This window comes from Neolamprologus multifasciatus, chromosome 13 (genome assembly GCF_963576455.1).
Source record: "Neolamprologus multifasciatus chromosome 13, fNeoMul1.2, whole genome shotgun sequence".
NCBI lineage: Eukaryota > Metazoa > Chordata > Actinopteri > Cichliformes > Cichlidae > Neolamprologus > Neolamprologus multifasciatus.
This window is the reverse complement of record NC_140451.1, coordinates 14,315,643-14,339,925: the sequence shown is the minus strand read 5'-3', so window position 1 is coordinate 14,339,925 and position 24,283 is coordinate 14,315,643. Positions and strand designations below refer to the sequence as shown.

Sequence of the window (24,283 nt, the reverse complement as noted above, 5' to 3'; positions counted from 1 at the left end):
CTGCAGCAGTTTATCATGCCCTACAAATCATACATCTCAGCAAAAGCCTGCAGTGATGGGAAGCATTTAATTTTCACACTGTTTTGAATCTTAGTGAGGTGCAGGTTTATAACTGCTCTGCCCCCGTGTTGAGTAAATTACCAAGTGTGGAGAAAAAATGAGTGCGAGATAACAGCTGTGAAAGAAGTACTACCATGACTCATTCTGGTTTAATTGCTTTTTCTTTTTTACTTTTGATGTATATAATATCCAGCTTAAGCCAGGTACTTCATACATAAAAGTTATCAATAAACACCTTTTTGTTCAGTATGGCCCTTCACCCCCTTTTTTTTATTATCATATATAAACCCGATTCACAACCCAGAGAGCAGAAAGATACAGAATTGATTTGTTTAAATAAAATTACAGTCCTCCAACACAACACAACCTCAGTATAAAGTCAAAGGGTCCGCTCAAGATAAACAATACTTTTGTTGCTTGAGACAAAAAGAAATCTCACTTTATATATTATCAGTACCCAATATATGTTGTGATGTTACCTAAACATCACCATTCTTTAAACACAACAATCCAACATTTTCGTGCCATTTCCACAAAGATTTTGTACAAATAAAAGAAATTCAAAGTGTGCCAACTTTAAATATAGATGGACAACACAGCAGCACCACCCGTAGCATCGGTTGATATTTAACCTCTCTCTAAAGTAATGATCTCAAAAGGCCATTACTTAAGTTTCTTATATTATACAACGTGTTTGGCGTGCATTTATTAATTGATGTTGATAATTCTGGAGGACAGTGCAGATATTGCAGATGCAAGCGTAATCGTATAAGCTGTAAATCTCATACAATTTATAAATCTATTAAATGTAAAGTGCTAGGTATAAGGACTGTGTTAAATTGTTTATTAGGGCTAAACAAGTTCAGTCTCAGTTAAAAGATATAAAAATCATAGAACCTCCATCAGAAATGCTACCAAGCTGCATCATTTTATGAATTCTAAAACCAGATATAAGCAGAAAGTCTCGCTTCACCTTGTTATTTTTAATATCCCTTCACCTTTAAGAAGATTTTGAAAATCATTTTAGACCAAAGGAATAACTTCCTCTAGTAAGTGTCTTTAATCATCATTGCGTCATACAGCCAGACTGCCTCTGTGACTCTGTTTCAATCCATTTCTTTTCCACTTCCACCTAAAAAAGAAAAAAAAGTTAGTTCCAATAAATTAAAAAAAAAAAATCTATCCACAATTAAGCACAGATGAAGATATTTTTCCGCTGAAGCATCTCACCTGACAGTGATAGCGCGTCCAACTGGTCACATGTTTCTGCGGCTGGATGTCATTCACAGTGCCCAAGGATTTAACCCTGGTCTGTGACACAACCGCGCCCACAATTTCACATTCCATCGTGACAAAAGGGTACCAGTCATTTGGGATCTCCTGATCAGATCCCAGCTCCAGTTTGCAGGAAAATGAGTGGGGATGATCCAAGGCTGTAAAGCAGGACAGAAAGGTCACTTGCAGCTGTCGTCTTACATCGCAGCACGACAAACATACTGTGCATAGGCAGAAGGAGGCAAGAGTAAAAAGCAGTATGAGAAAAGGATGTGTAAGGCTAAATGTTAAGGGGGACCTATCATGCTCCTCATTATTTCTGTCACTTATGTACTGTTAAAGTAGTCTCAGATTAAACATGGCTACACTTTCAAATAATGAGGTCAATGTATGTGTAAAGCTTCAGACTGCACCAAATACTCTTTTTAACTGTTGTCATGTCTCTTGTCTCACAGAGCCCTGGCTGTGGACATTAAAGTTAAAGCTGCTGTTCAAACCTTCTGTTTACAAGGAGCAGCCAATCATAAGAAAGCTAGCTAAAAGGGTCGGAAACAGCATGTTTCAGACTTTGCACCAATGAAGCATGTAATCACAGAAAACTATTCAAATTGAGAGAGCTTAAAACTATATACAGCTGGAAAAGTGCAACAGGTTCCTTTTTGACCTGTCATAAGCGTTACCCATATTCTTTGCAGGCAGTCTGTCGATCCTCCACACGATCGCCGAATATACATTCTCGTACTTGACGGTGCCGATCGACACCTGCATGACAGGCTGTGAATCTGCAGCGGTGACTGAGCCCAAGCAGGCATTTCTGTTCATGCGGGCCTTTAAAGACCTCTGTCGCAGTAAGGCCACCGTCTGTGTCACTTTGACCCAGTCGCCTGGCACCGGAACGCGGATCACAACGTTCTCACACAGCGGGTAGTGAGTGTCAGACTCCCTCATGCAAGAAAGGAATGTGGTTGACATGTTGAGAAAGGCCTGGAGCTCCACGTAGGCACCTTGAACCGTTACCGTAGCTTTGATTGAGAAGGGAATTTCAGTGCAACCCAGGACCCTTGTTTTGTAGCGCATCAGCTCCACTCTGCATGCATCAGGAGGCAAAAACTTGATCAGTCGCGACCTCTGAAACTCCGTCTCGTTCACGCATTTGTGGAAATGGTAGCCTGCAATCTCCATCCAGAGTTCACTGGCCTCCTCTGAGCCATAGCTGGAGTCAAAGTGCAGCAACCCGAGGTCATTAAGGGCAAGAAAACAGTCTCCTAGTCCATTCAGAAAAGCAAGACAGTGAATCTGGGTGAAGGCTGTTTGCTCCATTACGCCCCCACACTTATCTAGCTGTATCCAGATGTGATCGGTGATCTGCAGCGACAGCTCCTGTTCCTCGTAGTGCCGCCTCTGCTGGTGGGGGACACTCAGTTTGAAGATCTCCTCCTCCATGGAGACCACCAGGTCCTCAATGTCATCGTGCACCGTGGAGCCAAACTTGAGGAGCTGCTCTACCTCAGCTTCGTGACTAACCTCGAACTTTGGGTGAAAGCGCTTCTTTTCTGTGTAGGAGAAATGTTCCACCTTGACTGTGAGGACTTTGCGGGGCTCACTGTAGCTTTCCAGTTTAAGATCCGAGAGCCTGCAGTGAGGGAGAAGCTGAAATTCCTTGAATGGCTTCTCAAGGCCTTTCTCATAGAACATCTGTAGCACACCTCCCGGCAACAAGCGGAGATAGATCGGTCCCCACTGACGCGAGGACATGCGGTTCTTTTTTTCAGGAATCCTGAGCATAATAGACCAACCGTCTCTCTTCTGACTACGAAACAAACCACGAGGCGCAAACTGAGATGTACCTTCACTTAACACCTCACTTTCGCAACTTAGCCGCCTCTGCCCTTCTTTGTCGGTCTCTGTCTGGCTGTCGGTTTTTGTATGTAGGCCTTCCAGTTTGTTGCAAACAACAGAGAAGGAAAGCTGGTCACGCTGAGGCTCACTGCCATCTTTGGTCCGTATAAAGAAACGTGGAAGGCTGTTGTCCGATTCAGAGTCTGAGGAGGAGCTACCCGCATCCGTATTTAGTCTAGGTCCATCCCAGAACGGGTTAAAGTGTCCTGAATTCCCCTGGAAAGAAGGGAAAGGGCTTGGCCCATCTGATGTTTGATTCAGGGCCTGTGGTGCAGGAGAGAAAACAGAGGTGGTAACTGGGCTGGAAAAACTCCTTGAGAAGGCCTTCTTGTCCCATGTTTTGGAGTAAAATGGGGACGCGCTGCTAGGAACCCCACCTTCAGGAGTGCAAAACGGTGTGCTACATGGTACACAGGAACTTCCGCTAAGACTTGAGTGACTTTGAGGCGATTCCAGGGAACTACTAAAGCTCCAGGAAGTATCTTTGATTGGAGGAAGCACTAATTTCAGGCCGTTGGGACGCGGCACTGATGCTTTGATAAGTCCTGGGGACTGCAGAGGCTTCTGAGGTGACGAGAGCGGTGTGCTGTCATCTTCAAACGTGACCCAGTTTGAGTGATTTGTGGAGCACATGGCCAAAGAGGTCTGCAGACCGGTTCAAAACGACAGCTCCTCCTTTGTTGGATTAACTGTCCCCGAATTCAAAAGTCTTCTTCTCTGTTAGAAGAAAAAGAAAGAGAAGAATGAGACACTATTGACCCAAGTTCAAATGTAAAACTAATTTAGATCAAATCTCTAAAGTCAGCTCCCATCTCAAAGCACGAACAACTGAAACCTTTGCTATCGGTACAAGAGAGAGCCCCCGAGGACATAAATAAAACATGTCTTTAAAGTACTCCATTAAAGCTTAATCAACACCTGACCCGGAACAAGTTCATTTCTGTTTTCTCCATTACAATTACCTAAAGTTCGCTGACGTGACAGCTGAATAAGCATTCTGCAGCCCAGTGTTGGCGAAGAGGGAGTCAAAATTCTCACACCACAGATTTATTTTTTATAGACATTTATTAACTGAAAACTCTCAGAAGTAATTCCATCATAGAGCATGAAAACTCATTCCCAGAGTTTTATCTTTTAGCTATAACAATGAGGACTAAAGGAATGGTGACAGGAGACTGCAGGGAATTCTTGCATTGACAGATTCGTCTTTACACCGGTAATTATAACAGGGATTTCATGCATGTTTATGCAACTTCAATAAACTCACTCACTCTCACACATAGACCACCTCCTTCATTTAGATCAGTTGTGCAAGCAATACAAGAAATGATACGGTCTTTATTCTTCTAACAATATCCCAATACAAAGTGTCAGCCTGAGAAATGGGTGAAGAAATCTGTTCTTCTTAGTCAAAATAGCAAGACTTTGGAAAGCTGTCGATGCAAACCAAACACTGTATCGCAGTTTCTCAAAGGATTTTTAGAATCTCTCTCTTTCTGCAGCTCAGAATTTTTTTAAATGCATAGAGGTTAAAGCAAAAGACTTCAGAGATGTGGCAGTTCAAAGCTGCTGCAATGTAAAAAGGTGTATTTTAGACCTGCTGTGCTGTCTAAATATTTCAAAGCCAGCGTGCTCCAAATTGCGTGGGAGAAAAGTTAGCCATGGCAGAAAAAGTCCAGCCTTGTTAAAAAACCATGAGGTCAGATGAGAGAAGCAGGTACACTGGGGCTCATCTAGTTCCAGAGGAGGCCTCAAAAAGGGACAAAGTGTGCATGGCATCTTTATGGTGGATGGTATTTTAATATATGAATGAGATATTGAAAAAGTATGGCGATATTGCTAAACAGGAATGACGTTCAGGCTAATCTGCCAGCGGTTAGAGTGTAAACATGTTTTAATCTTTATACGATCTCGCAGTTAATTTTCCAGCTACTCAATCACAATCTGCCTTTTGATGTGCTGGCAGTTCAGCTCTCAGTAATATCCGGCTCAATGGAGCCCCCTTACAAAATACAGACGCTTCATCTTCCCATAAAAAAAAAAAGGGGGGGGACAGAAAGCCTCAATTACAGGCTCCCTCCTCGCTCCAAGACGCAGCCATGACTTGCATGGAGGAGACATTGAGTGGAAAGTTCCTCTTGCTACAAATAAACAGGGAAGTGTTTTGTGTGAGTAAGGAAGGGTGTTCTGATTCAGAGGAGTGGACTGACAACTCTTCAGTCAAACAGTGAAGAACATCTTTCTAATGAGAGGATGTTTGCGAGGTTTTACGCAGACGTTTCCACAAGCTCATCCGTCTCTCCAACTTATAGAATCCATCTGCTTCGATTCACAGAGGAGGAGGAAATCTCCACAGGGGGTTACTGACAGTCTTTCAGACTCATTTCCAAGCCAGCCATCTCTTCCTGGGCTCTCCAGCAGGCAATACAGAAATGAGACTCTGCTAAATCAACAGAGGACAAAAGAATATATTCCACACATTCCTCTGGGACAAGCCGCTTTGCACACAGGAAATAGCAGGCTGCTGTATTCGTGTGAACTGACAACAAATATTATCTTAATGTCAGTTTATCACACTTCAAAAATCCGCCAGTTCTACAGGTCGTAAATTTGGATTGGTCTGATTATTTATTACTGCCAAAGCGTGACGAAAAGAAAGAGACTGGGGATTAAGAGAGCCTTATGAAACTAATTATGTACTTTAAAAACATAAAAACAAGTCGGAACTACCATGAGGATTTTTACACTGATTTATTATTGTCTCGAGACTTAAGATGACCTCATCAGATTTCTACCAGCTAAAAACCAATGCAAAGTTAAGACCTGTAATTCTGCAGGGCAACATCAGGCTCCCTGTACAGGTTGGTTTGCATTTAAATTACAGCCCTGCAGTTATGACAAACAGCCAGCAAAGACCATCCGGCTTCTCAAGTTTATCATTACTGATCATTACTGTAGTTATTTAAATTGCTTGCTAAACCAAGGGTAGGCAAAAAAAAAAAAAAGTTGCGCACCTCATGGACATTAACAAGGTCTAATGCTGCTTAACCACAGCTATTTGGCCTCGCTAGTTGCTGAAAATGTAAGCTTTAAAAGGCGCCAGTCGTTCAGAGCATTTTGATATTGGTTTTTTCAAAGCTGCATGGGATGATGAATACACGCACTAACAGATCAGCTGGCAGATAGTGGAAAAATTAGGCATGGAGCATGAGAACATGCAATCCACAAAGGGGAACAGCCATGAAACTACTGAAAATAGTATTGCTTATATGGTTAATTACTGATAAATGATGACTGAGTGGAAAGTCTTGTGGTTCAACAATAAAACTGCTGAATTTGGAAAAAATAAATAAAACACACACACACACACACACACACACACACACACACACACACACACACACACACACACACACACACACACAAGGGCTTGAACTCAGCAGACAGATGCTTCCTGATTAAAGAAGACACTTTCCTGCTGGATTCTCTGGCCATTTCCTGTACATTCACACCACAGCCTGGAATATTTTTCCTTCGAAATAAAACGTGTATATATAAATAAACAAAATAAGACACACTTTAAAATGAGAGGGCAGGCTGCTACCATTGTAAACACAATGAGAGCATGGACTAGTGTAGAGCTGAAAATGTGATGACCCATTTCCAGTGGCAGCAGTGGCATCGTGTGCAAAGTGAGCTCCCATTAACACAAAGCACAGGAGCAAGCGTGGGTGCCGCAGCTCTTTTTGTCTCCTCACACGTTGAATGAATCGGTGTTATGTTAGTTATACACTTTAATCCCGGGATTCCCTGCCGCATTTATTGTGGAGATTTGTTCCAGTTCAGACAAGCATGACTGGGAACAGAATGAGGAGGAATGAATGGGGGATGTTTGTGGATGTAGTTTACTCATTTAATTATGCTTTCCTTTCATCTGGAATGAAGGGATAAACTATTATAAACTTGTGCTTAAAGTATGAAAACAAATAATAGAATAAATTAAAATGTATAGATATTAGTTCTAGTACACAGGGGGTTTAAGCTGCAGTCTCTAGTACAGGGTTGACAAACATAAGCCCCACAGGCCAGAATTGGCCTGGAAAAGACTCAAATCTATCCCACTGAACTGCTTTGGAAAATGTAAAAGACAGCATACATTTTGAACTTTTTTTAACTGCATTTTCATTGGTTTTACAGCTTTTCCTACTGATAATGACCCCCTCCATTACTCCTAAGTAATGAATAAACCACTCAATAAAGGAAAAACCCCATTTTTTCCCCCACAATCTACTATAGAAATTTCACAGTGAGTGCACAAGGAAACAAATACTGTGAATTAACAAAAACTTTCTGAGCAAAAGCAACCAAAACCTTTTATTTAATTTTACACCTTCATTTCTTACACGTAAGCCCAAAAACACATGCTAACAGATCCCTTTCATTACCTAGAGCAGCATTTTTTTCTCCTCAATCTGGCATGTCCTGTTTAAACTGCACTTCTTATTCTTATATTAAAATATCTCAGAGATTAAATGTATAGTTAAACAGTTTCTTTCCCCTTCGAATCGAAGCGGGCTGTATGTGGCTTACACTGTAAAATGAGTTGGAAATCCCTGTATCAAGTACATTTCACTTGTCCAAATTCCTTTAAATGCATTTATTTTTATAAATTGTACTAAACGGGAAGATTTACATGTAATCAAAATACTTGTAAAATGAGTTTAACATTCCTGCTGTAGCAGCTTTGATTGCTACTAGAGGCCGTTATCTAATGTTAGTTGACTATGATTAGGTTATTTTACTGTCTTTATGACTCTCGCACTGGTCCCTTCACTGCTAAAGTAGCTGCAGTCCAGCAAAAGTTACAAAATCTCACATTTAGCCATATTTATTTAAAGTTTCCTGTATTAAAAAAGGCTACACATTTCCTATTAATATCATCTACATGCGCAGATAAACTGTATGCCTCCTGTTAAATCACACTTATTTGATACACAGTTTCATTGTCACACCCAGCGCTCAGTTGGCTGCCAGACACAAACACTAGTTGCTGGAAAACAACATTTCTTTTCGCCCCATGGCAACTCAAGACTGGACACACAAAACAGTACCAAGCATGCTGTCATCCACAACAGAGCCAGGCCCGCGTCCCGGACAGAGAGGCCCAATCCTGGGATAAAGCTCCGCGCCTTTTGTTTTGACGCACGAGCTCGAAGGAGTAAAGTTGTCACCATGAGTTTACTACAAGCTCTGGCTTTGCGCACTTTTAAGTGAGCGCCACACGCGCCAGTCACTCTCGACCGAGCGACGACACGACAGCACACCGGGTCGACACTTACACACACAAAAAAAAGAGTACACTAAAACAGTTTGTTTGGTTTTTACAACGTGACCTGAACTAAACACAGCTCCCTGAGTGCAAGCGAAAAGGAAAACATACTCACAAACTTAGCAGCAGCAACAGTGACTAATTCAGGCCATGACCTTTTGTTGCTTTGTTTTGTTTGTTTTTTTGTTTTTTGATGGACACGTCTGAACTCCGACGTCGGCCCGGTCCTGATCAAAATGGCAGAGTGTAAATCCTGGGAGTTTGCACAGCCTAGCGCTTCCCCCTCCCGAGTTCAGACTGATGGTTGTCTTCCGACGGGACACTGTGGGACTGAACACAGCAGTGCTGCGTTCACTGCGGTGGGACACATCAGAACATTGGCTATTTCTGGACATACGTTAACTTACTAAGTTCATGTTTCGACAAATTAATGTTAATATGCTCACTCAGTAACTATCAGAGTTCAGATACGGTTGGCAATGTTTCAAAGCTAACCATAAACATAGCACTCAACTGCCACATTTATATAAAGTGTGTCATTACAACCTTTGGCCTTGTGATAGCGTTTATTCAGTTTAGCAAAAGATTAAAAAAATAATTTTAAAAAAGAAGAAAAGACAAGTGGATCATTATGTCATCACACAAAAAAAGAGAATCTCGTCTGCCCTTTCACCGCTGTTTACAAAACAAAGCACGTAAAAACTCAAGTTGTATAAAACACACAACTTCAAGCAGGGTGTTTAAATCGCCTAACTTTACAGTAATGTAAAGCCTTTGGTATTGTGTATAGTAATTCTGCAGCCTATACAAACTTCTTATTAGAGCTACTATACTCTTCAGTCATGTACCAAGAGTACTTGAAAGCATCGCGAATTTCTATAAAACGACACGTTTTTCCTTTCAAAACAAGTGACGGCATCAGAAACTGCTCTTCTAGTCCCCACGTGTCCGTGCCTCATTTCCCAGTAGTTTGGGTGTGTTAGCGGCTGCTTTTTCGCCTTTTTAAATTATACACATCTTACAATTCCCAGTCTCCCTCACCTCCCATAAACGCAGCAGGTAAAGTTAGGTCAATTTTAGGAGTGATTAATAACCAAGTGACTCTAAATACATGACACATTTATGTTTTGAGCAAGCTCTTTATTTTGCGTCACATATTTGATGTGTGCTTTTCAACAAGTTACAATGTGAGAATACAAGTTTCTTGCTTTTTTTTAAATATGTTTAGAGGGCGTTGGCAAACCTGTCAGATCAAAGGTCTGCTGGTCTGCTGGCAGCTGTAGACTGGCAAACAAAAAGATTTAAATGAACTGCTCACAATCACTTCTGGGCTTTTCTTCCTTTTACCTCATGTAAGTACAATTTTAGTGTAAACTTTAACTGCCCTCTGCCATGACTCAAAAGTTTTCTGAGCACCAGTTCCAGTGTGGGCCGATCCCTCTGCGATACATCTCTGTATTGTAGCCTTAGACGAGACACACTCTAAACTAGCCACAGATGTCAGTTTGTAAAATTTGTGGAAAATAAAAGTTTTGTAACCTCTGAATAAATGCCTCTTGTATATAGGCCTATATCATTTTTTTTTACTCATTGTACAGTACAATTACATCATGATTTTAAATGAGGTTATATTCACATAAACCCTTTTTTATCCACACGTCGTACAACGTCGAGAGACTGCCATTCCCCGTCAGGCTTCTGAGTGCACATCCGCACTTACTTTGGTGATAAAAATGACTTGTTACAGCATAATTTCACAGAGATAAATTGACATCATTTCACAAGCTCCAACTTGTCCGTCCCTTCCCATTAAAGTAAACACGGTTAATCAGTGCTTCGAGGCAGACATCTTTTCTTTCCTCCACTCCTAGACGACTGAAGATTTCTTAAAAATGAGGAATGAATTTAAGCACATCTTTGTTATGGTTGGGATTTTAAAGCCCTTCTTTTCAGAAGCTTGTGTTATACGCTAGTGTCAGAAGGGACGTGGGGGCATTATTATCTCAAATTTGATCTAAGAAACAAAAAAAAAGGTAGTTGTAAAACATTACTCACGTTGTAAAGCCTGGTGCTACAGTCACACGAGGACACAACAGTCTAAGCGCGCGCGCACACACACACACGTACTGTCACAGATAAGCAAAAAGAATGCACAGTTCCACCGTCTCTCATACGCACATTAAGCTGGACGACTACACGCACTGATTAACAGGGTTTGGTCTTCAAGTCTTGACTTCAGTGAGTATTAAAAACTTCAGCTGCTGCAGCTGTTTATCTTCTTCTGCTCCTTCTGTTGGGAAAGCAGCGTGGTTTGACGCAGAGGTCAAGCAGTAACTTCTGGTCCAGTTTTGGAAAGCTTTTGTTTTTTAGCAAATTGTTTTGTTTCATGTACTTCTGTGACGAGGAAAGGGGGGAAGGAAAAACAAAGCATTTTCAGTCAAATGTGTTTGAGCCTCCAAATAGTTTTGTACTGCCTGCAAGTGGAGGAACTGCAGGCTCAGGTGGTTATCCGGTGGTTTGGTGACAGTGTTGGTACCAAGACGCTGCAGGGAGGCTCCGAGCTTCAGGTTTTCTCCCAGGATGCCTTTATAGTGGCGTCAAATGGAGCTTGAGTTTTGAGGAGCAGCACTAGCGGCCTTTGTTCTTTTTGGCATTTCCCTAAAGAAAACACACACACACAAAAAGTGAGCTCAATCCTCTAAACTCAAAGCAAGCCATATCCAGGGTTGGTGCAAAAGCTAACGCTCTGTGTTGCATTTCAGTGCAGTGACTAAGACAGACAAAATTCGTACTCCGTTTCAAAAACTGAAAAACATGCTGAGGCTGGTGTGCTGGCCCTCAAGAGAAAAATCGCCACCTTTAGATCACAAACATGCCGGGTCCTGAAACTTCCCAGCATGCAGCCATCCGTGTGCGCACATGCAGGGGCATGCACGTTTTTTCTTCTTTTTTTAAAAAACAGCCCTCTCCTTTACTGCGCCTGTAGCTTAATGGCTTTTTCAGACATCTGCGGCAGGTGCTTTTCCCATTAAACCTCGCAACAACCGCAACGCCACCGCTGACCTCCCACTTCACCTCATAACTGAGAAACTTTACAATGTCACACTTCACTAGCGGCTGATCCTTCACACTCCACGTGGCCGTATCACTTCTCTTTCGAGATTTGGAGGGACAGGGTGGTGGTACGGTTTGGTCTGTAAATGTTCAGCTTTATTCACGTGCCAAACACATTTGCTTCGCTGACATGAACGCTCACTTTTGTAGAGATCAAGTGAGGGATTTCCACTGCGGGATATTCCACTTGTTTACCTTAAAAAACTCCTGTATGTTTTGGGTCACTGTCCATGTGTAGTGTGAAGCACCATCCAATCAACCCTGCTTCATCTGTGTGAACCTGAGCAGAGAGTATAGCTCGATACACTCCGTAATCCACCCAGCTGTTTCTACCTTCTGTCACATGGCCAATAAACCATAGCGACCCATCGTTACTGTAAGCCGAGCGTGACCACACCATCACACATTAATGCTTTGAATTATGAGCTGATCCCAGCCCGCCCCGTTACATTCTTCTCCCCTTAATTCTGCTACAAGTTGATTTTAGCTTCATCTGTTCAAAGAATATTGTTCCTGAGCTGGTCGGCCTTTTATAGATGTGTTTTGGCAGCCTAATCTGCACCTTCTACTGTTGTGGCTAATCACCGGTTTGCTCCTTGTGGTGAACCCTTTTACTCTCATTATGGCAGACTTTGAAAACGATACGCCTACCTCCTGGAAGAGTTTTTTTCACTCAGCAGGATGTTTAAAGGGTTTTTTCTCTGCTTATGGAAATGATCCTGTGATCATCCACCATTTAACCTCTCAAAAATATATCAAACCGTTTATTCGGCTGGTGGATTTGTGTTGTTTTCTCATTGTAAGGATGACCTTCTTCACTTGGACCAGCTGACGTTGACCACACATTTTTGTGTTCACAGAAAAGTGCAAATGCCAGCGTGAACTAGAATCAACTCCAGAACTTTAACTTGCTTAATTAATGCCAAATTGAATGTATATACGTAAGCAAAGTCTACACATTAATGTTGTTGCGTCGACGTACGCATTCAAATTATATCACCGCCCAAACATTTCAGAAACCTAACTGGAGACTGGCAGTACCTCACAGCTGAAAGCAAACCCTGAGAGGGAAGCAAAATTTTAAAAAGCAAATATTGCAAAAGAAGCTGGAATTCAAAAGGTTATACCTTGCTGCCCATTTTGAGCGTGTCGATTTCCTCTCGCTGCTTGCTCAAAGTCTCGTTCATGCTGCACAGATGGTCACTCATCATGCTAAGCTGGTCTTCGTAGCTCCTCTTAGTCGTAGCCAGCTCATCCTGCGTGTCAGGCCCAAACAGTTACAAAGTGAATGCTTTTTGACTTGAAAGGACGCTAATGTTTACGCTTTATGCTATAACTGGAAGCTCTTTGGCTGTGCATCATACCTGCAAGCGTGTGATATTCTGATTAGCCAGTTTGACCTCCTCACTGAAAGTCTCCCGTGACTTCTCTGCAATGGCTAATCTCTTAGCCAAAGCTCGACACTACAAAGGGAAAGAGAAAAGTAAACAACTTGCTGTGCCCTGATGATTTTAAAGCATGTCTGGCACGCTTTACAGATCGGTTTCAAAAGCTGCAATAACAGGAAGGATTTCTTTGAAAAGTAGGTATATTTAAGAAGAGTGTCAAAGTTGCAGGAAATCCACAATATTAAAGTCTCTGCTGCTAAACCGTCACGTCTAACTCGACATCAGGCGCATTTCTGTTGCTATAATGCCAAACTAAGGCAAGTGACAGTAACTTTAACAAGTCATTTACATCGAGGGTAAGACACAACATATTACTTAAAATATTTAGTGTCGGTTTTTCAGTGGAGATGGTGATAACCCCGACTCGAGAACCATTTTCAAAGCACAAAGAGAATATGCACTTGTAAGGCAAACTAACGGTCTTTCTTATGACACACAGTTACTTTGATAAACAACTTTCAGTAAGATCTTCACCTCAGAGTGAAAGTGCACAGCTTTGCTATCTGAAATCTGGAGTTGGGTGGTGAGCTCTCCTACTCTGGCCATGTAGTGGCTCTTTATCAGCTGCTCCCTAGACTCCTCGTCTCCCACCTGCAAAGTCAGACACAACATCAAGCTACACAAGATTTTGTTGTCCTTGGAGGGATCATTAATAGATGGGTACAAGTTCTGCATTTAAATATTTTAATCAGATGTACGGACACTCACATGCTCATCTGTAGGTGTTGTGCACAACATTCCAACCTGGTGACAAAAAATAAGAAACGAAAAGTAAGACAAATGTAAAATATATATAAAAAACGAAAAAACAGACATGCAGGATATAGCAAAAATATAATTAAAAAAAAGGTGTTACAGCTACTTGAAACAAACATTATGAGAGCAATCTCAGCACTGAATAACAACAGCATTCTCCTACTCTGCCACATCAGCTCTTGGACGTCTGTGTTTTATTAACCGGCTTAGTGTGGAAGCCAGAAGAAAACAACAATAATACTCCCTTTGTTGAAACAAATCAGTGCCAAGGACACAAAATATTCCCCTGCAAAGTGAAAGCAAACAGCAGACCGAGCGGTCACGGAGAAGTACCAGGCTTGTGCACAGCGTCGGCTCTTTTCCTGCCGCTTTCAGTTCTGCCGCTGCTTCTTCTTCGTGGCCCCGCATGAGTGCGCCGGCTGCAGCCGTTTGCGAGTTCGGACTTCCCCCGAGAGCTGCTGCTAGCTGCGCTTCCAGTTCCACAATGCGCTGGTTCTCCTTTTCCAGCCGCACCTTCCCTAACTGGGCCTCCAGCAGCCAGTGCTCCTTCTCCTGCTCCAGACGAGCAATCTTCTCTTGGCTCTGCTGCACCTGCAGGAGGCCAATGGGGAGAAGCAGAGAAGTGGACAGTGAGCTTGTGGATACGGAAATGAGCAAAGGTTAGGAGTTGTAAGAAGGAAACTATATAATAATCCTCACTGGGTTTTATTATATGGCTTCGCACTTTTATAAAGTGACAGATTTATGTGAAACACTGGGCACTTTAAAAAGTAAAACATCAACAGCTTTGCTAGCTGTCCACACCTCAGATAATACATGACACGACTGTGTTAAGACAGGACAGTTTTTTTTCCTCTACTTTTATCACCAATTTATCCATATCTCTGTATTTTTACCTGCTGAGTGAGACCTTCTCTGCTCTCAGTGGAGCTGGTTAGTATGCGACGGTTTGACAGGGCTTCTCTGTACGGAACAGACTGGGGCTTGGCCTAAATGGGTGAATAAAACATTTATTTTAGTCATTTATTTATCATTTTAAAAAAATCCATGTAATATTTATAAAGAATTTGAATTCTGCAGAAGCAGGCTTAAAATAATACTCAAATCGATTAAAAAGTAAATTAAAAAATGGAATTATAAAATATAAAAACAACGTAAAAGCAGATCAAAACATTTACAAGATGTAAAATGTAGATATGAGACTCTCTGAGAGATGAAATACTTACAAATACTTTCTTAATGTTTTTGAAAAGATATTACAAATCAGTGTTTTTAATCTCACTAAGCACACTGATCTAAAGTCTGCGAGCTGTAAGTTGAAAGGCTTCAGTGTTTCCTACTGATTCAAATCCTGTTTGTGGTTGGGAGACGTGTGTGTGCATATATGTGCTTCATTTCGTCTGCATATATTTTATTTGCCAAGTACTCTGTGACAAGTAAATAACTCAGCAATATAATCAGCTGCTGCTCCGATGAGGGTTTCTCCTGCGAATCAACTCCACCGTTTCGGACTGCAGCTGGTGACGGTAGCCCTCGCTCTGCTCTGCAAGTCAGCGCAGAGGAGCGTGAACCAGTTCTCCACCTGCTGCAGGTGTCGATTAAAGCGGCCCTCCAACTCAGGGCGGCTCTCCAGGGCACGTGAGGGGGCGGGGACTACTGCTCCTGTGCTGCCAACTGCAGTACAAGACGGGGGAGCTGGACTCCAAACGCAAGTCAAGATCCCCTTTTGGGAAGCGGCTAAATGATATTAAGCACTTGCAACAGTCCAACCAGTAGGAAAAACATGAAATATGAATTTAAAGGCATAATAAATACTAAAAGTAGTTGAAAGACAGAACCTGTCAGCCAGCCCAAGTAAAGTCTATTTAAGGGAAAAGGGAATAAAGTGGGGAATAGCATGCTACACACACTAACCTTTTTGACAGCTTGGATATAGGCTGTTGCCTTCTTTTTGTTGGCCAGCATACTCTCTGCTTGCACGGGGTTAAGAGCTGCCGTGCTGCCTCTTGGACTGTAGCCCGATGATGTGAAGAAGTCCAAGTTGTTGCTGAAGAAGGTGGCAATCTGCAGCAAGTTACAGCGACATCACGTGTCAGATCTCTCAAACAAAATGGATATCTCTGCAGCTTCCTCGGCTGAAGAAACCCTGACACTCAGCGTTCTGTTTACCCTGAGATTAGCCGCTGTGTTTACAGCAGAGAGCCAATTCCACCACCAAGTGTTGAGGAAGATAAATGTTGGAGCAATTAAGCCTCTGCCTGCTTGCAAAATGCAGCTCACTCCACATGTCGTGGGCTGTGCTGCAACCCAGTGGAGTGTCATCCAATCGGCACACACACACACTTCAGCCGACAATTCGCTCGATTCACAAAAATCATTCATCCCCGTGCTCTTGCTGGGGAGCAGCTGTACAGACTGCAATTTGGACTGTGTCTTTCAATGTTTAACCGCTGCCCACCTGAGTCCCGCACTTCTGTGCTCTTCCATTTGTGGCAATTTACCAATGTGACCCAGTTGCAGAGACAACTCACTGCTACTTACAATTACACCTTTATGTATTGAAGCTAAACATGCACTACAGGAGATATAAACCTGGCTGCTGCCTGCCCCCTGTTGGCCATACCTTGCCGGTGCAGCTAGTTAAAGAACCCAGAGATCCCAGGAGGCACTCTGTGGTGGTACAGAGCTTTTGGGTGACGGTGGGGAGCTCCCGCTCAATGACGGCCTTCTGGTTGTAATGCTTTGACATCTCTGGACACACAAGGAGCAAAAAAGAACAGCAGGATTTGCTTGATGTTCCAACTGTAACTTAATAAACGTGTTTTTTTTAACAATAACCAACAGATTTTCACAATATTCTCATACACTAAAACTACAGGATTTGAGTGAACATTTAACTAAAATACCCAAACAAAGGCGCTTGTTACAGAAACCCATTCTCACAGCTAATTGCCTACAAAAGTGACTCTTCTCCAAAGAGCAAAAAATGATGCTTCCGTCTACTGATTCATTTGAATAAACTTTACACTGAACCTTCTGGATATTTAGTCCTTAAAAAGCTGCTTTTGCTGTACTATTTATGAATGAAGTACATAAAGAAATCTTCACGCTGTGGACGAAAAGCAACGTCTAACAGATCCACCCACCTTTAATGGCATCATGAAGACTGTGCAGGCAGGCGGCCAGCTGGGTGAAGACGGCTGACGTGTTGCTCTGTGGCATGGCGTCCTGCTGAACACCTGAGACACATCGCGCACATTTGTCAGACATGTCTGCTCGTCACTTCATAAACCCTCTGCTGTATTTACATATTACCAAATTCCCCTATTCCTTCAGGAAAAACAGCATTTAAATGAATATGTATGTATATAATTATTCTGGCACAGTACTGACTGAGAGCTTTTAGACAAAAAGAGCTCAAATGCTGTGTGATAACCTACTGGGTAAGGCCAAAAGGTTAATGTAGTTCTGCAGTTTCTCAAACACAGATGTCACTCGCTTGATGTCACTCTGCAGCTCCTGGTTTTTCGCACTAAGGGCAGCAGTACAAAGAGGTGCCTCGCACTCTTCTTCGAGGCTGAAAGCAGAAGACACCCATCACAATAGCCTCCTCCACTCTATTTGTCTATCTCACACACGTGCACACACACACACACACACACACACACACACTCTGCTGACCTTTTTAACTGGTAGGGAAGAATCTTTTGGAGAAAGTGGGTGTATGACGAGAAGTTGTCAGCGAAATGTTTCAGCTTGACCACAGTTTCCTTTCATTCAAAACAGAAAAGCACAATTAGTGTCAATTTGTTTTCTGTCTCTAAACAAACATATGACCTCCACACCCCCCATCCAAAACGTACCAGTACTGTGACAGTGTCCTCTGTGATGCTTTGGTATAACTGGAGAAAGCTGTCCTCCAGGGGGCGCACATAGGCTGCATTCTCATGCAGATACTGAGAAAACTGGGTTAAGAGAAGGAACATACATTAAACGAAATGCGCCTCCTTATGTGGCACCAATAAGGCTAGTATAGCTAACTACAACTAGATGTGAAAAGTCTTTGTTAGTTTGATAAAAAAAATTATTGCAACTTGCTAGATGAGACACTGATGGATGTGTTTACTGACACCTTGTATGTTTGCAAGACTGCTTTTTTATTGTAATACCTAGACTGATTTTCCTAAAATCTTGCCTCTGACATACACCCTCAATAAAATAATCATTAAAAAGTCATAAAAAAAAAAAACTAATAAAAACTCAACTAAAACTAAACATTTTCAATCAATGAGAACTAAACTGAAACAAAGGAACCCACTCGGGAAACCGACTGAATTAAAATAAAAAGTCAAAATGAAATAAAAAAAAAAGAGCTGATTAGAAAATGCAAAACTATAATAGCTTTGAACACCAGCATGCATTGTATTTGACAGAATGCCTGTACCTCCCCTGTATGGCTGCCTCACCTTCTGGTTCAGAGGGGAGATGGTCTCAATAGAGGAGTCCAGGGGATAGATGTGTACTCTCTGCTCTGTGTAGGAGTGGACGTTCAACAGAGCAGCCACCAAATCCTGGATGAAGCTCATGGCCTGGCCTGCCACATCCCGGGCCTTCAGCTGAAAGGCGGCACAGTTCACAGATCGCTACTTTACTACCCTTTCTACCTAAAGGCAACTCAGTGTGTTATCGCTACATTGCTGTACAGGTAATATTTTTAAAGGTGATTACCTGAGATGTGAATCTGTACTTGCAATACACCCGAATGTGTTTGTTTTCTCACTTACCTGGTGCCTTCGATTGTGTGATGGCACGTTTAGGCTGTTGTAGTCACTAAATTCTGCAGAGATGGAGGAGGAAAAAAAGAAGCATGTAAACTAGAGCAGAACTTCAACCCCCGCAATGAACTTTTATTAACTTTGCGAACACAGTTTAATTGGTTGCGTCGGCGCAGTGTTACAGTCGTGTGTAGCGTTACAGTGCTTACTCCAGGGTAGCGTGTGGTTATAGTATCACTGACAAGGATGGAAATGTTCTCAAATAGTACCAGATACTCACTGGTGTCATTAAAGGGCACTTTCTCCTGGATAACACTGCTGCTTTGTTTCACCTGTCTGTTCAGCTCCGACTGGCACCGCCTCAGCTGCTGCTGGCTGCAGAGAGAGATCAAAGAAATGCTGAGCTGCTCCCAACATGCATTTCAAGTTTGTGTAACTCAGTTTAAAAATGCAATGTGCAGAAATGCGTACTGCAAGATTTGCATCATGGCTCTATGAAAATGTATTATGTACATATCTTGTATTTGTCAAAGTCAGTTTAACACTCACATTGATATGGTTACTTGCTGTTACTATGCTGAACAATGTTATAACACTGAAGAATTAAATCATTCAAACTATGAATAAAATGTATATTTACCAGTCTTCTGTTCGCATTCTGCACTCTTTTGCTTCTCGTTCCAGAGTTTGTGCTTTCACCTGTAAAAACAGGGGGAAAAAATCATTTTTTGAAAATTAAATGCTATCAAAATTGGCAATTGTGTGAACAACTTCAATGTTTCTCCCGCTGAGCCCTTACCTCTAAACGTGCTTTGTCACTCTGCAGCCGCTCAATCGTTTCTGCATACTTTGTGGTGAGCCCGTCCATGACACCCTGGTGCTGCTCTGCATCCTTCTCCAGCTTTTCTAGTCGCTCCCTCAGCTCAGCCTCCGTCTTCTTGTGCCGCTCGTCTGCTTCGTAAAACTGACAAAGACACAGCAGGAAGCACAGCTGTCACATACGTGACCTCCCCTCGCATCCAGACACATTCACTGTAAAATTTGTATTTTAAACATGCACTCTAAGCACCGCGTGGCTGCCTACTTGGATGTGAAGTCGCTCATTTTCTTCTATCTTTTTCTGCAGGTCCTCATCAAAAACACTCTGGGTTTGCAGGCCGTGCTGTGAAGGAGAGTCTCCTTTACTCTGGAGGAGATTGGGGGGGCTATTAACTATCAACTTGTCAGACAAACATTACTGTGTGACTACCAGAACTTTAAGACCACTACAAAAAAATAAATAAGTATATGCTGCTCCCTCTAGTCCACCGTGTAGCCACTCCCGCATTTCCCCCTTTCCCCTCATGTTCACCTTCCCCTTTTTGCCCTTAGCTTCACTAGCAGCCAGCTCCTCTTGTAGCAGCTCCACCCTCTTGGCCAGCTGCTGGTTCCTGAAGCTGAGACTGTCCATCTCCTGCTCCTGCTTCCTCAGGCTCTGGTCTCTCTGCTTCAGCTGCTCCTAATGGCAGAAAGAAAATAATGACTTTGATGAATAACACATGCAAGGAAATCACAGCCTTTAAAACAACATGAAGTCATTCTGTTGCCATTGTGCGACAGCAACATAACTCATGGTAACACTGCAACAAGTACAGGTCAGACTTGGTAATCACATTTGGTTTGCAAATATGAAAAACAGAGTTGCTTACAATGTCATTTCAATGCTTGCTTTCTTTTTTAAATATACATCATTGTACCTTTAGTGAGGCAGAGTTGGCCTGTTCATCCACAACCCCCTTCTTCAGCACTTGGTTCTGGGCACGTAGCTGTTAAGTACACACACAGAGGAAAAAAAACATTCAGATGTAAAAAGTACAAACCAATGTTTGAGATGCAAATGCAATTTTAAAATAAAGAGTACACGGCAAATCTCTGCTCAATAATTATGTGTAGTTTTGACTTTTTATTCAATTCTATGTAGACAAGATCAGAGCAGGTAATGAAATAATAGTCTCCGCTGCAATTTTGCCTCCTAATGACTCCAAAAACAAGAAAATTGAGATGAATCCATTAGTGTTTCAGTGTTGCTCTCATTTTGCCTTCTGTTATAAATCATGTGACTTTTACCGTTCTCTATAAGCCCAAAATATTACGTTTGGGATAAATATGAAGAAGAAACGTATTGTCTGTCAGACTGTGGCATGCTTGTGTCAGTTCTTTTTTAATATATTTCAAGTTCAAGTCAAGAAAAGTTGGCTTACTGAGTGACGCTTCCACATTTATAAGTAATGAGTTATGAGTACTGACCAACTGTGATTACTGGAGAAACCCGAACTCAGTGCTTTTTACTGTATGATCAGTAGGCTCTAAAGACATGCTTATTACAGCAAGAGTCTGTGCAACAATCACACAATCAGCATTTCCTGAGGATCATACACTGTTTGGCTGCTGGTGGGGTGGAGCAGAGTGGAACAGGAAACAGCTATAACGCTCCCGGAGCGGTCAGCTGACACAGAAACAAAGGCCACACAGGCTTTACTGTCACTAAACTTTTTAACCATTAAACAGTAGTTTACATCCTTTGAACACCGCTTATTCCTAATGCAGCATGCAAGACATTTTCCCACGCAGCCTAAGGAAAATGCACCAAACAAAGCATTAAAGCTACACACAGGCTGATAATGACATCTGTGATCATCTTACCTTATTCCAGGTGAACTGTATTAGTTTCTGCTATACCCAACAAAGTAGGTTCTATGGTCTAAGTTATGTGTATGTCTTTGACAAGCTGATCTGCTTCACTTCACTTCACTAATCATAAATATCTCAGGTGTTGTTTTCCATTGAGTTCAAGTTCACGCAAGGCAGAAAACACCGGGTAGCTGACGCTGATAGCTCACTGACAGGTTCTGTGTAGTAGCCTTGTTAGCAATAACAGGTAAGATCGTTAGCAGTAAACAGAGGCGGTGTTTTACCTTTGAATACTCCTGTGCCAGTTTGCTGTATTTTGTCTGCAGGTCTGTAACGTTAGCCATGGCGACGCGGTATAGTCGCCAACCAGTGATGCTAGGAAACGTTAATCCTCAGTAGCCGGGCTGGCCAAAGGCTGTCCGGTTAGCTTAGTATGTAGTTCACGGTGTCAGTTACTTGCAAGGTTGACGTCGGACACGGTGAGCTGTAACCTGGCTAACTCAGGTCGGTTAGCCCAGTGGTAAAATTTCTTAATCCAACAAGGCTTCTTCCGCTACCTGTGAGAACTGACCTCGGGTACATTGTGACAGTAGGTCTGTCATCAGTCCCGGAAAATAAAACGGACAGTCTTCAACAGTTCATTTCCAAAAACACGTGTTTATTCCGATCTAACAGTAATGTCCCCTTTTTTTCAAGTTAGCACCAGTAACGCCGACAGAGCCTGTTAGCTAAGCGAAGCGAAGGCTATGTAGCAAAACAAACCCCGACGAGGAGCGACACATGTATGTGGTTTTATCTGACAGGAGCCGGTGACCCGCGGCGTCCGCAAATCCTATTAGAGAGTAAAGGTAGCGGCTGCTCGGCTAGCAAAACAGCCCTAAATCCCCATTCATTTGAAGGAATGCTTTCATTTTCTGGCTAACCCGCAGAATCCTCCTGAAGTCTGAGCCAACAAGAGAGGCGAGCACCGAGGTCAAAGTGCAGAAAACAGAGAAGAAGGGAGAAGGAGAAAGCAGGGCGCCACCTAGCGTTTGAATAGATAGATAGATAGATAGATAGATAGATAGATAGATAGATAGATAGATAGATAGATAGATAGATAGATAGATAGATAGATAGATAGATAGATATCATTTACTTACTGTCATTTAAATTGTAGCACACTGTATTGTTATTTTTTCTTTTCTTTTTGTTATGAAGTATATATTTGAATGACTTTTAATTTGATTATAGCTCTTCAAAGATTTTCTCAGTCATTTCACACTCCATTGATTAAACTAGACTTCTATTGTGAAAAGTATTGATGACGAAGGAGCATGCAGGCAAATGAATTAGTTGTACTTCCTGATCTTACTTCCTGTCAGCTCGTAAAATGACTGTGAACCAGTTGACATCAACAATGCAACAGTATGGGTTTTTTTTTAAAAAGTAATTAGCTGGTGCAGCAGCTTTTTAAATTATGTTTAGCAAGCAAAGTGAAAAAAAAGTGGTGCTGGAAAGAGGAAGGAGACAGAGAACAGAATCAGCATACTGCCAGTTCTTTGGCTATCAGCAGCTGATCACATAGCCCGAATGATGAAACTGTATTTGGCGTTTTTGTAAAGGACTAAAATATTGTTATTTCTCAAACATTGAAATTCGATACTCTTACTATAATACTGTGTGTGTGGCATGTCTGGAAGTTGGTCCTCTGAAAATGATGAGGAATTCTAGAAACGAGTCTCCCAATCCAATCAGTTTGTGAAGACCTGTGGCTAATGGCCTTGTCTTCTTTGTTCTGTGCTTATATACATCAGAGTTGTCGTTATGTTACTTTACCAAGCCGTTTAAATCTGATTGGGGTGTGTGGTAGTCTAGTTGAGAAAGATGGTATGAGTTTATAGCAAAAACCTAAATAAAAGTGTTCATTCCCCTGATGTCTGACTTTAGCTGTTGTCCATGGAGCTGATCAAAAGCTGGAATTGATACCAGTGGTTATTGCTTTATGTATGTGTGAGTATGTTTGAGTGAATGAGGGAGAGAAGTTATGATTCTTCTGACACATCGTGGCATTAAGGGCCCCAAAAATACCTGCCCTGGAGCTAGCACAGGGTTGTTACACCTATGTAGGTAGGTAGATGTAGTATGTTTAAACCACCTTTCTCTTCAATTCAATTCAATTTTGCTTATATAGTGCCAAACCACAGCAACAATAGTCTTAAAGCTCTTTATGTTGTAAAGTAGAGACCGTACAATAATACAGAGAAATCCCCAACAATCAGACAAACCCATATAAACAAGCAGTTGGTGTCAGTGAGAACGAAAACTCCCTTGTAACAGGAAGAGACCTCGGTCAGGAACAGTAGAGGGGCAGCCATGTATAGCAACTGGTTGGGGTGATGGAAGGAAGACGGGACAAAAGACACGCTGTGGAAGAGAGCCAGAGTTTAATAATAACTAATGATTAAATTCAGAATGGTGTATAACTGTAAGCTTTCATTTATAAGGGTACAAATGTGTATTAAGGTGTATTTTCTTTTTAAATATCATTTATTTCAATAGGATACATTTCCTTTCTCCCTACAGTAGCCTACACACAGACACTTTCCATTATTAAGACATCCTTTCCTCTCCTCTTAGCTTTCCCATTAGGAGGCCTAATGCCATTTACAATAAAAATGATGTGATAAATTATTTACTGCTCGGTTTCGCTTTGTTGTGATTTTTTCCCGGCTACGTGTGTGTCGCATTAACAGAAACAAGGTCAGAAATCACAAGCGGGTTGTAGCACTGTCAAAGATGTGATTTCCCCCCTTAAAACGCACATGACCTCATTTAGACTAGAAGTGAAATGACATGTTGCTAATGCACCCATCATTGCGCAAATCCTACACGATTAATTTCACCTAATCCATAATAATCTCTTTTAGATTTTCGGCCGCATACTATTTCTTTATTTTCCTCTACCGTCGTATCCG

At 42.0% G+C, this 24,283-nt stretch overlaps 2 protein-coding genes across 3 annotated transcripts; both read right to left on the bottom strand.

Annotated features, from left to right (window-relative positions):
- Positions 1–1,101: 1,101 nt before the first annotated feature.
- Positions 1,102–8,820, bottom strand: ston1 (stonin 1). Its single transcript, XM_085182568.1, has 4 exons — positions 8,679–8,820; positions 2,016–3,951; positions 1,291–1,493; positions 1,102–1,192 (listed from the first exon to the last, which is right to left on the bottom strand). The coding sequence occupies exons 2-4, from the start codon at positions 3,865–3,867 to the stop codon at positions 1,127–1,129; spliced, it is 2,121 nt and encodes a 706-aa protein (XP_085038694.1). The 5' UTR covers positions 3,868–3,951; positions 8,679–8,820; the 3' UTR covers positions 1,102–1,126.
- ppp1r21 (protein phosphatase 1, regulatory subunit 21) lies at positions 8,733–22,309 on the bottom strand. Of its 2 annotated transcripts, none has more exons than XM_085182565.1 (22): positions 21,611–22,309; positions 20,393–20,461; positions 20,008–20,154; positions 19,741–19,842; positions 19,456–19,620; positions 19,297–19,355; positions 18,937–19,031; positions 18,666–18,718; positions 18,348–18,497; positions 17,745–17,846; positions 17,563–17,651; positions 17,322–17,458; positions 17,028–17,120; positions 16,505–16,632; positions 15,796–15,945; positions 14,778–14,870; positions 14,215–14,472; positions 13,834–13,869; positions 13,600–13,716; positions 13,042–13,140; positions 12,805–12,933; positions 8,733–11,221 (listed from the first exon to the last, which is right to left on the bottom strand). In XM_085182565.1, the coding sequence occupies exons 1-22, from the start codon at positions 21,668–21,670 to the stop codon at positions 11,192–11,194; spliced, it is 2,361 nt and encodes a 786-aa protein (XP_085038691.1). In that variant the 5' UTR covers positions 21,671–22,309; the 3' UTR covers positions 8,733–11,191. The 2 variants fall into 2 exon arrangements, with proteins under 2 accessions (XP_085038691.1, XP_085038692.1); XM_085182566.1 differs by having other exon boundaries at positions 19,741–19,818.
- Positions 22,310–24,283: the final 1,974 nt, after the last annotated feature.